This window comes from Ambystoma mexicanum, chromosome 5p, assembly GCF_040938575.1.
Source record: "Ambystoma mexicanum isolate Mex_15411 chromosome 5p, UKY_AmexF1_1, whole genome shotgun sequence".
Taxonomy (NCBI): domain Eukaryota; kingdom Metazoa; phylum Chordata; class Amphibia; order Caudata; family Ambystomatidae; genus Ambystoma; species Ambystoma mexicanum.
The window spans coordinates 414,185,989-414,200,911 of NC_090930.1; the positions used below are offsets into that span (position 1 = coordinate 414,185,989).

The window sequence follows — 14,923 nt, forward strand, 5'->3', positions numbered from 1 at the left end:
TTGGTTTGAATTCACACTATTGTGTACAAAACAAATATAGAACAAATACATAAATCAAATCTTTACCACAATCCAATAACATATACAGAGTTTAACACAACTCCTGTCTCCTACAGTTCCACCCGAGAAAGCCGCGTCACTGTTGGCTTAGGTAAGCACCTAGTAGGGAATAATAAGCGGTCGAAATTATGTCAGGACTGGCCTTATTCAGTCATCCAATCTTCGCAATCAGACCCGCAGGTCAGGCGATCGACAATGAACCACAAGAAGTGATACGCTTCAGTACTCATTTCCTGGCCAACAACAGTGAAGTTACTCCGATACACACGCGCTGCTCGCTGAAGCAACTCAGTGAGTGCGCTTATCTGGCATCCCTTAAGTACAGTGTTTCTGTCATGCAGTCCTGCCACCTTGTTTTCCTTTCAGGAAACTCAGTCTTCTCTGATGACTAAAGTGTCTGATCTCGCAACAAGGCATGATTAAGTAGCTCTATACCAAAAGCGCTTGCCATATGAACAAGCAACCTGGTTGAGTGCCTCACCCATTACCATTATGTGCACTGTCAGTGTCACTTTGATATATTTAATTAAACAAATCACAATGCGCTCCCCCTGTCCACGGGTCCGGCGTATCTGTGACTCTGAAACCAGCCACCTTCCAGGAAATTCGCTACTTGGTGTTTCCACTTTGTACTGATGCTGACTCCATCTGAAAGTCCCTCAGTTGGTGAGTTTTCACCACCCGTTCCATTTTGTATAAAACTGAACACATGATCGCGTAGTGGGACACAGCCCTTCTCAAGCGGCTGGTCCCACTATTGGTCATATGTTATTTTATTTTACTCTATTTAGTCATGGAAATATTTTAATTTCTTTTGTTTTAGGATTATTTTGATCCAAACAAAAGTGGTTTCTCTTTATGGACCCTAACATTGCACGCTTTATACGTTCATTTTGGAACACTCACCATAACCGATCAGTTAAAGACTAATCCAATCTCCCATACAGTTATTTAATATTCTCCAAATTAAATTTCTGATTTGTATTATATGATCTATGTCTTACAGAAATGACTCTATCTCCCATACCTGATGAAGGGCTGCACAGCCCGAAACGTGCAGTATACACAAGGAGCTACACTGCACTGTCTAATCATCGAAGGTGTTGTCCACTCCCTGTAGGAGACAGGAGTGGTGTTAAACTCTGTATATATTATTGAATTGTGGTAAACATTTGACTTATTTATTATTTGTTGTACATATTTTTTGTAACATTTGTATGAATTCAAACCAAGTTGTATTACGATTTATTTCATTGAGGAGCACTACATGCTTCATTTGGAACTAAGTTATGATATATAAAAAAAACTTTTTAGTTGTAATCATCAATCTATAAATTCACTTTCTGTTGTATAAATATCATTTAAATTGATTCACTCATTGTTTTATTGAACAAATTGATTTACTGACTACGTAAGACGAAAGTATGCCCTGTTGTTGTCCCTAATTTTTAGTGGACCTTCCAATTTTCACATTAGTTTTGTCTTGTAGTCAAGACAGACAAGGGAGCACCTAAACCTTTCCCTATCAGCCTTGTATAGCAACCTCAAACGTAATTTGGTTTGGAATCTTAAACCTTGATAACCAGCTGAGTCCACCTCTACAATATGTGTTGCCTAGTGGAGTGCCCTGCCCCTGCATGCAGAGCACGTGAGCCAGACGAGCATGACTGACCACCTGACTGACTTTGAGTGCTGTGCAACTGCAGAGAGAGAACTTGTGTGTCAACAAGCACTGAGTGAGCAGTAAGCAAGCCGAGCCGTGAGTGTGTGACTGTGACCATCCGTGAGTGACAGAGAGTGTTTGGTGGGGCTCTGGTGTATAAACTTGCTTAGCGCACACCACGGCATGGCACGAAGCAAAGCACCATCTTTATAAACCCAAAAGCGGATTTATAGCATTTTGCCAAGTCGATCATGTGGCCCAAACCTCCCCAATTAGAGAGAACGGTTAATTTCCAAATGCATCATTACAATCGCTGGATTATTAGGGCGTATAGTTAGCCCTCTCCCAGGAACACTGACCTGGTTAAAGTCCAATCTGATTCTCTCCATGTGGCGATGCATTTCATAAGCCTGTGTGTCTCGTTATCACGCAAACGCCAAGAGGGAGCCAGGCCAGGTCGGTGTTGTGACATATTGCGTACCCAATGTTACTGGGACCCCTCTATGCCACCATGTTTACACTCAACACATGGCACAGTGAGCAAGTTCCAGTGCTGCTGCTGCTGCATGGATGAATCATGGGTAGGAAGGGGTGAAAGGAAAGAGAGAAGGAAGCGAGCGATAGAATGAATGCATGACTGAGCATAGGGAAAGGGATGATTCCCAAGAATGCCAGGACGACCTGAGAGCAGTCTATCAAGAGAGCGCTTAAGAAAGCGATGATAAAAAGAGGGGGCTGCTTTAGCCCCCAAAAGGTGAGGGGTGAGTGTACATTGTTAACATTTGTCGGAGTTTCTTGAGTTCCTAATATGAGGCTGGGCGTGTAGAGAAACACATGCACGAGAAGCACTAAATTCCCACAGCTGCTGGCTGAACACATCCCTCCAAACAGTCTGCTCTGAGTGCCAGTGTCTTGCGCTTGGTGGACTGGAAGCATGAGCGCCTACAAACCACTCACTCATACATGCAACATTCCCCATTTCAAATAGGAGATGCCTGCCCAGCACAGGTTTATTGTTTACGCCATTGCACGCAGTCGCATTCCCAAAGGTCTAGAATATCATTGTCATAAACCGCTCTAATGGATGCGGATTTTATAATGTGCCTGTACACAAGTGTTTCTAGGCACCACAAGACAAAGGAGGGGAAACAGAGGGAAGACTAGACAAATGATCCTACTAGACCTTGTGACATTGGGATCGTGCAAGTTCAACATCGAGAAGTGCAGGGGGAAGGGACAAAGGGAAGCGCAGGGGAAAGGTGGGGGGACTGCGATCAGGGCAGCATGGATCTGACCATGTGCAAGGAGGCAGGGGGCTGTAATGGTTTACAGCCCCTAAGTGTGCAGTAGGCCCAGAGATAGGGCAAGGAAGACTGGTTATGGAGGAGCCTAATACCAAGTGAGACTCTGCGGGTACCAAGCAACCAGTCGGCACCGCAGACTTTTAAGTTAGCAAGGAAGCAAGGGAGAGAATGCAGAGGAGAAAAGGAGGGTCTTGTGCTGCTTCCAGAACTTCAGGTGGTCCGGCTCAAATTTGAAAACGTCGAGAGAGCAGCCTGGCTCGATGATCTCCACACTAACAGCGCTCACAATACTGTTCTCATCCGGGCCAGATCAGTGGTCTTCAAGGTGTTCGCTGAAGATGTTCAAAGCCGAGCTTGCTTTAAACCGATCCATTACTACGCACACTCTTCCCGCAAACACTCTGCTAGATTTACATTACATTTGTGGCCCCTTCTTTTCAGCACAATGCTTCTGTGCCCAGATGTTTTCTTTGAATGTTCTGCGTTTGGACGGACCCAACCTCCTTCCCTTTCTGCCATTATGAGAAGAAATCAGGACGAACATAGATGCACACTGATGTTCAGTAGTGTATGTCGGTTATAATGGGAACTTAAATTAAAAGCACATTGCCAAGAGTAAGAAGGCAGAAGAGAAATAAACGGTGGTGCCCAGTATATGAACGGTCACTGTCTGTTAATATTTGACTATGTGGAAATATCAGTGTGGGACTTTTTTTGAAGTAGCAGACAGTATGACTTGAATACCTTAAATAGATGTTTTATTTGGGAAGATAAGGGATAGTGAGATAAAAGAATATTGTCGGGAGCACACGCTTTGGTTAAGTGGAGAAGCCGGGATTTGAGACCAGTCTGCAATTCAGGAGCTGCTTGAACACATCTCTTCCCAGATGTAATTGGTAGAAATATTGTTTGTAAAAGACCTTTTTGAAACGTTTGTTTGAACACACCACCTGACTGTGGCAGGCATTGCAAAAGTATGGTGATTGGGTTTTGGTAACTGAAGCAAACTGCTGTATTTTCAGAGGTTTCATACTTGTTTTTATATTTATTGCAGATATATGTGGCCATATTGTCCAAACTAGCAATATGCTTGTATTTCAGAGACTACAAACAAGGATCATTTTGACTGTCCAAAGAAATAAACTCCAATCAAATTCCAAGGATGTCATGTGATGTCAGGGCAGTGGGATTGGCCCTAGGGCAGACAGGGCAGGTTGTGTCTACTGAAGGATTGCCTTATAGTGCGATAGAGACTATTTTCCTTGGAGGTCTTGAGGCAGGGAAGTAAGCATTTTTCAGGTATTCAAATGTTAACAAAATTAGCAGGGATCAAGCCCTAAACAATGTGGGAGCAAGCGGGGTGGGGGGCTCAATAATATATGCATAGGTGCAGAGTACATGGGGGCAGAGGGCGTAGGTGCACCTCTTCTCCTTGCCATACCCATCTACATCACTGGTGGTCACAGGGTTCTTTCTTTCTCCTCTGCTGCTGGGTTCAGTCTTGGTGACGTGTAATCATGCCTCTTGCAAAATTAGCGACTGCTGCTCACTTCAAAATTAGAAATGAGCCTCATTAATAGACCACATTACCTTTACTTGGAGGGGGTTGGAGAAGGCCAAATCTGCTTTGCAGGGGATCCTATAGCAGAATGCTGCAATGACAACTCAGCAGGTTAGGTGACTGCTGCTGAGATGTTATACATTTCGACCTTACTGTAAATTAAATGGCTTTTTACTATTCATGCAGTGAAATGTGCTGTAAAATGCGTTGTGCAGAAGCGTCAGCCCCCTGTTTAAGTAACCACCATTGCAATGCATATGGCTCTGCCCCAGCCCCAAAAGCCTTTACAAGGCGCCAGTCTCTCAGTCTTTAGTAGCAGTTATTTATTACCTTCAGCTGGGCTCCCCTCCGAAGCAAATACAGCCCACAGACATGGGCAAGAAAGGTATTTTATGACAACTTAATTCTGGCCAAAAGAAAGACTTACATGGATAAGTTTTTAATATTATATAAAAAAGAACAATTATAATGTGTCCAATAGATTGAAGTTCAAGCCATTCATCCATCCAAGAAAGGCTGTTCTCCGTGCTGCCAGTCCAAACTAATGCGCAATGGGCACAACCTTTCCTAAAAAGGACTACATTGGTTGTTTTAAACTTTGGGATTTATTTGCACTTGTAGACGAAAATTCGTGTTCCTCAAGCTACCAGCCCTGTGATGATGAGCTTTTCACCTAATAGGGTTGGGGTGGAGTCACGAAAGGTGTAAGCCTTAAAATCGGGTGTGAGGCAGGCAGCAGCCCCAGCCACATGCGCCGGTTTTCTAGCAGCAGCGAGTGATGTGCTTTCAAAAATGAATTGGCTGGAGTCTGTTTGAAGTGTCCTGAATCAGCCTAACTGTCCTGCCTTGGGCACGGCACAAGGGCTATGGCTCAATAAGGAATGTAACATTCTGTTTAGCTCACAACTTGAATCATTGGTAATTTAATAGTGTAAACTTAATTAAAACATGCATTGTGCAGGCGATTGATTATGCTGAAATTGTGCATTTCACTCTCAGAGGTAATTGCCGTGGCCGATTGCATAATTATTAATTATTTTGAGGTATTTATAAACATAGCGCAGCAGTGTACAAGGCCATATTGGCTGCAAATGTTTGTTGAAATTGTTATTTGTTATTTTTTGCCTTGCTGATGGATCTGATTCAAATCTCTAGATTCCATTGACAAATTGAAATAAAATTTTAGTTGGATGTGACCTTCATAACAAAAGTGTGTTGCGTAACTGATAATGACCAATTTCAATTGGGTAATAATAGTGATGTATGTAAATATATCTGATGTAAAGCACTTTAGAATAAAGCGCTATATAAAACAAATATTATAATAGATGTGGCTTGTGGCATAAGGTTTTATAAATGAAATACATATGAGGTAAAAACCCTGCCAGTTTTGCCTTGAATATTAAGCATCCCAATTAGCAGTTTGCAGTCAGTGATGGAGAAAAATAAAGCAGAAACATACAAATTATAGTAATTGTTGTAATCTATAATTGAACACTGCATAAATGCTAGAACATGCAGACATGATGCATGAACTGTATGCCTCTCAATCAACAGTTCCTTGGTCTACCTGCAAAAATTAAGGAAATGGTAGTGACTGACCTATGTCTAACGCGACTGGCGCAGTGCCCCCTGAAGAGCATGTCCCCCCTGGCATCAAAACCTGGCTCCGCCACTGGTGGTGACGCTACCTCGTGTCACCAGGTAAGGTCGTGAATGCATTGAGCTCGGGAGGATAACTCAGGTGCAGCATGCTCGCCTTGGAAGCAAGGCGACATGCAGCAACATGGGTTCGATCCCTGCGTCCATGCTTAGAAACCTCTGGGTATTAAGCACGTTATAAATAACCTATAATATCATATCATGCCGGTAGGTGGGCATTCCTCATTCTATGAGCGTGCTTGCACGTCACCACACCCTCCAAGCATTCCTCAGGTGCATTTCCTACAACACTTTCACTAGAGCTTTCGCGACAACGCTTTCTGGCGACCCCTTCCAACCTTCTTATCCAGGCTCCCACCCAGCAAACAGTTACAAACGTCCATGCAGACCAATATATGGTGTTGGTACTCCTTAATGATATCCTCACATCCTGGGAAAAAAGGCAGGCTCTGCAATGCGTGAATAAATGATTATCAAAAATAACTTAATTCCATGCGAAAATCCAGGAATTTGCACGTACCTTCCATTCCTGTCTGATATCAAACCTAGCACTTTTAACACGAGTGTATCTCACACACAAATCAAAGCTCCCCCGGGAAAAAACGGGTATGATGACGCACATAGAGTTCCTTTGCACCTGGACTGAAGTTTAGCACAGACAGTATGGGCCTCATTACGGATCTGGCGGTAACCATGCCGATGCTAACCGGCGGTTTGTCACCGGACCTGTAATGATTTACTGGCACCTGACTTCCCGGTAACACTTGGAGATTACAACAACAGCGGCCCGGAAAGTCAGGTGCCAGTAAATTGGAAGTCCCCATTCCCATAGAGTCCTGTATGACTCTATGGAGTGGGGACCACAGAAGCACATTTAATAACGGTGCCGGTGCTTCCATGAAAGCTCTGCGGGTGAGTGCCGTTATGACCTGCCAGGCGGGATAGCACCCGCCCGCAGAGTTGTAGTGTGCCGGCCCGGAAACAACGGTGCTGGTAAGCTTACTGGCACCATTGTTTCCGGACCGGCACACTTAGAATGAGGCCCTGTGTTTCCTGCAACAAAGCTATGTTGGTGTTCTTCCTAATGGAATACAAGAATATCCTACACCTTTTGACTGCCCCATTGATTTCCTATGCACATTACAGGTCAGCATTTTACATTCCAGCCCGTCCATTTCGGTACTGCAAATCCCCTAAGTAACTGTCAATATATCGTGCCCATTAATGGAGAAACAGCTCAGCATTATAATAGCACCCCATCCCAACCAAAAATTGCGTTGGTATTTATTCCCCCATGTTCCTCAGTGGATGGGGTGCAATGCGACTTATCCCAAACACCTCTCTGAGCGAAGAAGATATGGTGGGATGGACAAAAGGGAAAACTAATGGAGCTTTTCCTTTTCCCACCTTGTCCTGCTGTACCATAATTATCCTTAAACATTGTCGATGCCAGCTCAAGCAGCCTTTGCAATAAAGGGTGTGCGTCTGCTGCTCTGCCAATAACCTCTACTTATATGTGTGAAGGACACATGGGGAAGCGGCTCTTCAGAGTTACAAACTGCGCTGTGCTCTCTATCATTTGGGTTTACCTTGAGGTGTTCACATCAATCAATGTGAGAATCTCCCTCTTTTCACAAAATGTGCATCTTCTTTTGCACAAAATACAAAGTGGGACCCAACAGGGACCACCAGACCTGAACCAAAGGCCCACAGTATTGTCACACATTGTAGCTCAGATCTCAAAATCATACTAACATTGCAGACTTTAATCAATCCGACTTTTCCCACCCTCCAACCTACACTACCTATCCCTCCTAGAGTGTCTGGCCCTAGTGAGCGCTGGTGCACCGCTTATCAAGGGTGGGGGCGGGGGAGAAGGGGTAGAAGAAGAGACTGACCCTCAATTCTAATGGAAGCCACGTTTTTTAGCACAAAATTATGTGCCACATTGGCAATTCCTGCAAAACACTAAAAATCTGGTGAACACCGGTACATGAGCATAGCAGGAAGTTAGACCAAGTTTATTTCCCCCTACTCATCTGCTCACTGGGCAGTGGTTTCATTCCAGCCATCCCCTGCATTTTTATTGTCACCTACCATCTCTCAGACAATATATCTGAGCCACTTAAAATCAAACTCTTAAACTGGAATCTGTGATTTTATACGCTAAACTCTGCGGTCCCCCAAAAATAAATATGTATGTATGAAGATGGCTAATTCCGACGGCTAAACTTCTAATCATCGCCATGGAAAAGACCAACCCTCATTGATGCCAACGTGAATTCGCATCCATGAGCTAGACGGCGATCTAGATCTCCCTGCATAGTCTAGACAATCAAAGTTTAGACGACCAAAGCTCTTTTTTTTTGAGTCCATCTACTTCGTAACGACGAAAAACCATTTTGTAAAAATCTAAAAAGATTACACACATATAAAAAATAAAAAATATGTATCTGAGCGCACATTTAGGTTCCTAACCATCTCTCTTCTTAATTACAAAACTAGCTTTAGCCAGAGCTGCTTTGTCCATCTCATGGGTGTTGGTGAGCTCTCTGCGTGACTGTCGGGTACTGTTGTTCCTTTTCCAGGATGGTGCCAGTCTATTTTTCAGTTTGTTGGTGCGCCTCTTATCCAGCCAGTCCCATGGTTCTTCCAGGTAGGTGAAGAACCAAGCCCTGTTGTTGATCATGATCGTTAATTTGGCAGGTAGAAGTTTCATTTCCAGTTTCTTTGGGCAATTTTTGAATGCCTCTAATGATTTCCTCCGCTTCTGTAAACACTGAGTACATTCCACTAAGAGCAGATTCAAGTCACCAAAAAAGAGAATCTCCCCTGTTTATCTACCTGCAGCCCTGGGCCTCTTTCACTGCAGTTCAGGAACCTGCCTACCACAGCTCTAGGTCCAACTACTGGGGTTCACCAGATCCCCAGTACACTGTTGGACCTTTCGACGGACTAGAAATGTGAGCATCCCAATTACTTCAAATACTCAGTAATCCACCTATTCAGTGGCAGCTTAATTCGGGGGCCCCCTCTGCTTCTAGAAGCCCACCATTCAGATGTTATTCTTTCTTGAGTGCTGCCCCATTCACTGTGGCTTTGACACTGTGGACGGTAGCCACCAGTTCACATACACGCTCTGCATCTTCTGACACCCTCACCGGTACTATCCTGTAGTCAGCTCTGATGATTGAGACATCCATGAATTCTGCTTTAAATTTGCTGACCTTCAGCCATCTGCCCATTTGCACCACTTGCAGTACATTGAGCAGTGAGCCCTGAGTCGTCTTTGGTCCCTTCTGCGTCAATTGACTGATACTGTTATGTTCTTCTCCCTAGTTGGGCATGACTTTGTATGCAGGTGATGTTTACTAGTCTTATTTTTGATTGGCCAGCCTATTTACCAGATGCAAGTCTGCGTGTCTCACACATTTTTCATCTCTGGTCATGAGATGTCTCTCACACCACGTTCTTCTTCCTCAACTTTGAGAGAGTCCATATGACACCCCATGATCCAGTCTCCATGCACCACCAACACCAACCAGCTTTGAGCATCACTGTTCTGTTCTAGCATGTATGACCACAAAGGTACAGGTTTCACAGTGGTCAAACACCAGTTTCCAGATTCTCCACAGACATATCAATGGTCAACCCACTTGGGCTCCTCCACACTCCCCGGGTGGAATCCCTGTGATCTCAGGGACACAGACTCAGCCCACTCCCAGGGATCTGACAACATCATTTGACTTGCAAACCCTCACCATTGTTCTAAACGTTTAACTGGCACAGAACTTCTAAACCCCACAGTTTATAAAGTACTTCACTTGCTGCCACCTTATTCATCTACATTCTCTGCCACATTCAGACGGTCAACCCCATCCAGATGTTGTACAGAAATGTATGTGTGGCTTCTTGACTGCAACCTAGGCACAAGTGTAGCTTCCTGTAGGTTTGTTTGACAATCTCAGTATTTCAAGTAGAATAAATGTAGAATAAGTAGGGCTGAGGAGGGGGACACTGCATTTTCCCCACTACACCATTCAACTTCTGGCTACACGTTTGTATTCTCAACCTTGACCATGACAACAGCCACTACCAGGCCTCCAAGAGTACCTTCTGAACAATCTAGAAGAAGTACAAAATTGAGCAGTCAGAGGTCTGATAAGGATACAACGATGGGAGTCTACAGGTGGGACTGGCCTATGGGGAACTCTGGAGATTTCCTGGTAGGCCTCTGTGCCGTGGGCCTCTTTTGTGTGGTAACCTATTTTATTTCCAAATGTTCTCATTGGAAATCGGTTGGGCGTCCTGAAAATGTATAATAAAGGGCCACTTTGAACGCTATTTCCAGGGCCTCTGTTGGTTCCCAGTCCACCCCTAGATTCTAGTCACTTCACAGGCTCCCCATCAAATGCAGGATCATCTTCACAGCCCTCTGCATTAACCACTGACCCGGAAGCCACAGGAAAAATATTCCCCCTTACATGCCAGACAAGAATCGCTCATCCTTTCCAGAAGATCTGGTAACCGGCTCACGCTTTAACAGAAAACGGCAATGAGGGACTTCTTACTAGCAACCAATGTATGGAACTCTGCTTTGATGCCCCAACATACACTGACGGACCATCAGACCTTGAGGAAAACCCTAAAAAACTAGTTCTTCACCAGGACCTAGAAGAAAAACTGAACTGATACTCTTGCTCTGGATGCTGGAAAATCAAGGTGAATTCCAAACACATGCCATCACGACAGAACCTGTACAACAAAACCTTTCCACAAGCCACGGCCAATAAATTACACATTATTATGGGCTAACAATTGATGCCAAATGACTACTAACATTCTTCACCCTGGCTCTGACTCACAGTTCTGGACCTTCTACCACCACAGACAAATTAGTTAAGCACACCAACTTAGCTCATCACAATTGGCTAAGTCGATGTGAGAAATCTCTCTGTTTGGAATCACTACAAGATTAAATCAAGGACAGCTAAGACTGTATGACTTTGGAAATATTCACATTATAGCCCCCTCCCCCACTAACCGTGCATCATACTCCTTTGTACCGTAGACCTTACATGCTACCTTTCCGCCCACATTGCAGCTGAATATCTGCTGCCACCCTTTACCCAGCCTACATTAGCGCCAACTCTGCATTACTGCAACACCCCCAAACAGTTTACTACACACACCCTGGCGAGGAACTACTCAACCCCTGTGTTTTCAATATGAAGTCCTTGTTAGAAGCAAATCTAGCAGAATGCGAACACCTGGGTCTCGCCCACGGGATCCCAAGTGCCATCACTAGAAATCACCTTCAAAGATACCGGCACAACAAGTACAAGCTAATCCGATCTGCAGTCTTCAAGACTTGAGGTTTTGCATCGTGACTTTCCCTCTCCTCCTGCTAACCCAACCTTCCCCTTCCCATTGTTCTTCCAACCTCGCTCCAAGAGCCCAGCCAGGCATCAGAGGTCACGCTATACAAGAACACATACGTTATGTTATAGGTCTTATTAGCTGGCTTGCTATTAACTATTACATCATGAAACCATAGTCAAAGAATGTAAATCATCATTATTGTCAACATAGGATTTCATTTTTTATGCTCAATGTCTATGCCGTTGAAGACTTAAGAGTGCTGGCAACCCTTACTTGGCAGGGTGGAGCAGATGACATATTAACACCCCGTTTAGTGTCAGGTTTTATTCTAGTGAATTGCTATTGGCTATTATGATAGACTGGATACGGGTGACTCACATGGTGTCCACGCCTGCCATTGCACACACCACCTATGGAGAAGTGGTGCAGGAACCTGTAAAGCATTTGGGGAAGTGGCATTTATTTTGGCTGCTGGGGAACAAGAGGAGGTGCAGATTGTTCACCATATTACATACATTCATGTTTCGATGCCCTTATGCTGCACAGATTCACTTTGTGGTGGGCCGTTCACATTGAACACACTCAAGCCTCCAAACAACCTAACACTTGGTTAAATGTGGCAAAGGAAACCACGAAGGCCAAGCTGTGGAACTTGCTTGTGGCCCAGAGTTTGTGACAACCTTTCCTTCTATCTAGTTTTTTCTTCAATTGCTTTAATCTCAAAGAAATAGGAAACAGTGAAGGGGAGAAGAAGCTAATTACAACCTCTGCATATGTCTTTCATTATATGACTTGGTGTCGAAATCCTCATTCTAATAATTTTCAAGCACCCCTTTGTTTTATGTGAATGCATATTTTTGTAGAATGTATGTGTCTTGGTATTACCCAATTTGGTCACTTTGTTTTGATCGTTTTGCCCTTTTGACTTAATATATGCTGTACAATTTGACCAACTTCATTTTTGAACTACTTACCTGAACATGAGGAGCGGGAGTTGCGGGGGTGTCCCCCGCTCCTCATGTTCAGGTATCTTCGGTCTCGCGGGTTGAAGGGGTGTCCCCTGCCCACTTAACAATGGAGGCAGGGGACAGAAATGGCTTGGACACCCTTTTCAATAAACAGTCAAAACGGGGCCCCGAGCAGTTTTACTGCGGGCAGTCTGCCTGCGAACAAAATGTTTGCGGGCAGATCACATACATCCTGTGCCATGGATGCTCTCCCTGAAGGGTTAAGCAAAGTGCAGGTTGCAGAAGCACTCCATGCTCAATGAATCAAGTGATCCGATTCCAGAAGAAAATAGTAATGCGGCTGCCCCCTCTTACAGCACGCCTCTCCCACCCGAATGATCTTGTCACCATATGAAAACAATCAGTGAGTGCTCCTTTCAGAATATTGTGGTAATACCTTTTGTGAAGTTGACAGGAGAAGCTTCCACTGATGTGGAGGCTGATCCATTTGCCACTGAGTGAGATGAGTCATAGTGCATTGATCCCACAGATGGTAGTTTCTGACTCCGTGCCAGGTTATTCTGTTTCGAGCCAGCCTCTCCCAGTTTGCTCCAGTCTAAAAAAGAAAGAAGAGTTGACATCCAAATATCCATGAACAAGCCTATAGTCTGTTTCCAATATAAGCAGTAAATCATTGGATCATAAATCTGACTAATTTGATTACGAATTACTGTTTTATTAAGTACAGAAGAGACAAGATAATAGCTTGGCAGTAGTGATTGTATCTTGAATCTCTAAATCCTGAGTTGACATGTTTTAACATCTTTCCTGAAATGGTGAAGGACAAAGCCTTGATCCAACTGAACTGTAAGAACATTCCCGATCCTTGGTTCACTGTTGCGGAAGCGTATGCTACTTTCTGAACTGTAGTGTTCCAAAGATGTGAATGCTTATTCTGCAAGTCGAGTACAGGTTGAGAAAGACAATGAGTTATTGGCCAGGCAGCTTGCAGAGTTTTCATTCTTAGGCTTTTAAATAATCAAACTCTCCTAACATTGAAGCAAGTTTCAATGGTTTCCCAATTGTGAAGAACCAGAATTATTGTTATATGGTCATTGCTTGCACTCTCCGAGGTTAACCTGATAGACGGAGAGTGTGCTTTTAATGGAGTCCTGTCAATGTTATGTTGCTAAAGACAATCCTGTGGATTCAAACAATCTGCAATAATGTGTATAAATCGTTCTTTTGAATGTATTTATTGTTCTTTGTAGTGGGTGATTCTGGTACTGCATCATTTTATGCAGGTGATGGATGCTTGAGTAGTCGACTGTTGAGGTATGGATTGGCAAAAATAGAAGAACAGGCCATTACAAGCAGAATGTCTACTTTTTGATGCTTGATGTTCAGCTGGCGATGTGAACTTTATCTCTAAATTTCAGTTTTCCATAATTTAGCCGTACAAGATACTTCTATGTACAATGGTCTGTGATCAGAATAGTGGTGTACAAGTGTGCCAAGGTCATCAATGACAGCTTGAGCATGGGAAATGTATTGATCCATGGAAACATCTGACATACTATGACACAATCAAACTTAGTCGATCACCATAGCCCATGAGGAAGTTAAATAAGGCCTCATCACGACTCAAGTATTGTGGTTAATCGGCGGTAAATCTGTCGATTTATCGTCAAACTTGTTTACTGTTACCGCCACTCTGTCCCTTGACATTACCTTGGGGATTTTTGGTGGATATTCCATGAGCTGTAATTATGAACAATAAGTCTGCCAATTAATGGAATTAAAGTGGATGGTTCACCTCAGCTTCTTGCTGGAGGAAAATCCTCCCTTTTAGCTCCATAATTGGAATTCGACGGTGCAGTAAAAGTGGTGGTAATTCCCTTTTACTGCAGTGCCAAACACAGAATGTGGCACATAGTGTTTAAGCCCACACCCCCTGTTTCTCCCTGTTGTCTCAAAAAAGCATCTCACTCACCATACTCTTTACCCCACAAACGTACCATCAGAGTTTGATTATCATTCCTTGCGTTAATGGTGCCACCTGGTGCTGCAGGTGCCCTGGCAGCCATTGCGTTTCTTGGTCCCAGGGCTGGAGATGAGGCTATTGCCATGAGATGCGCGATGATGCAGTGCGTAGTGCTTCTCGTGGCAGCTGTAAATGGCTTTTTCACTGGTGTGTACAACTTAGGTTCAAATGCCATTATTGTAGGGGTAACTTTACGATTCCATGTTGTACATAAATCTTTATAGCATTGCTTCCTTTGCAGGTAGGTTGGTTGGATGTTTGCCAAACCATGAGGGGGAAACTTTCTTACTTTGGGCATAT

General features: G+C 43.9%; 1 protein-coding gene across 1 annotated transcript in view; it reads right to left on the bottom strand.

Annotated features, from left to right (window-relative positions):
• ADGRG4 (adhesion G protein-coupled receptor G4) overlaps positions 1-14,923 on the bottom strand; it is a 1,571,349-nt gene that overhangs the window by 130,972 nt on the left and 1,425,454 nt on the right. Inside the window, exon 23 of the mRNA XM_069612803.1 lies at positions 13,037-13,195. Within this exon, the coding sequence (XP_069468904.1) occupies positions 13,037-13,195 (159 nt within the window). The remainder of the gene's footprint in view (positions 1-13,036; positions 13,196-14,923) is intronic.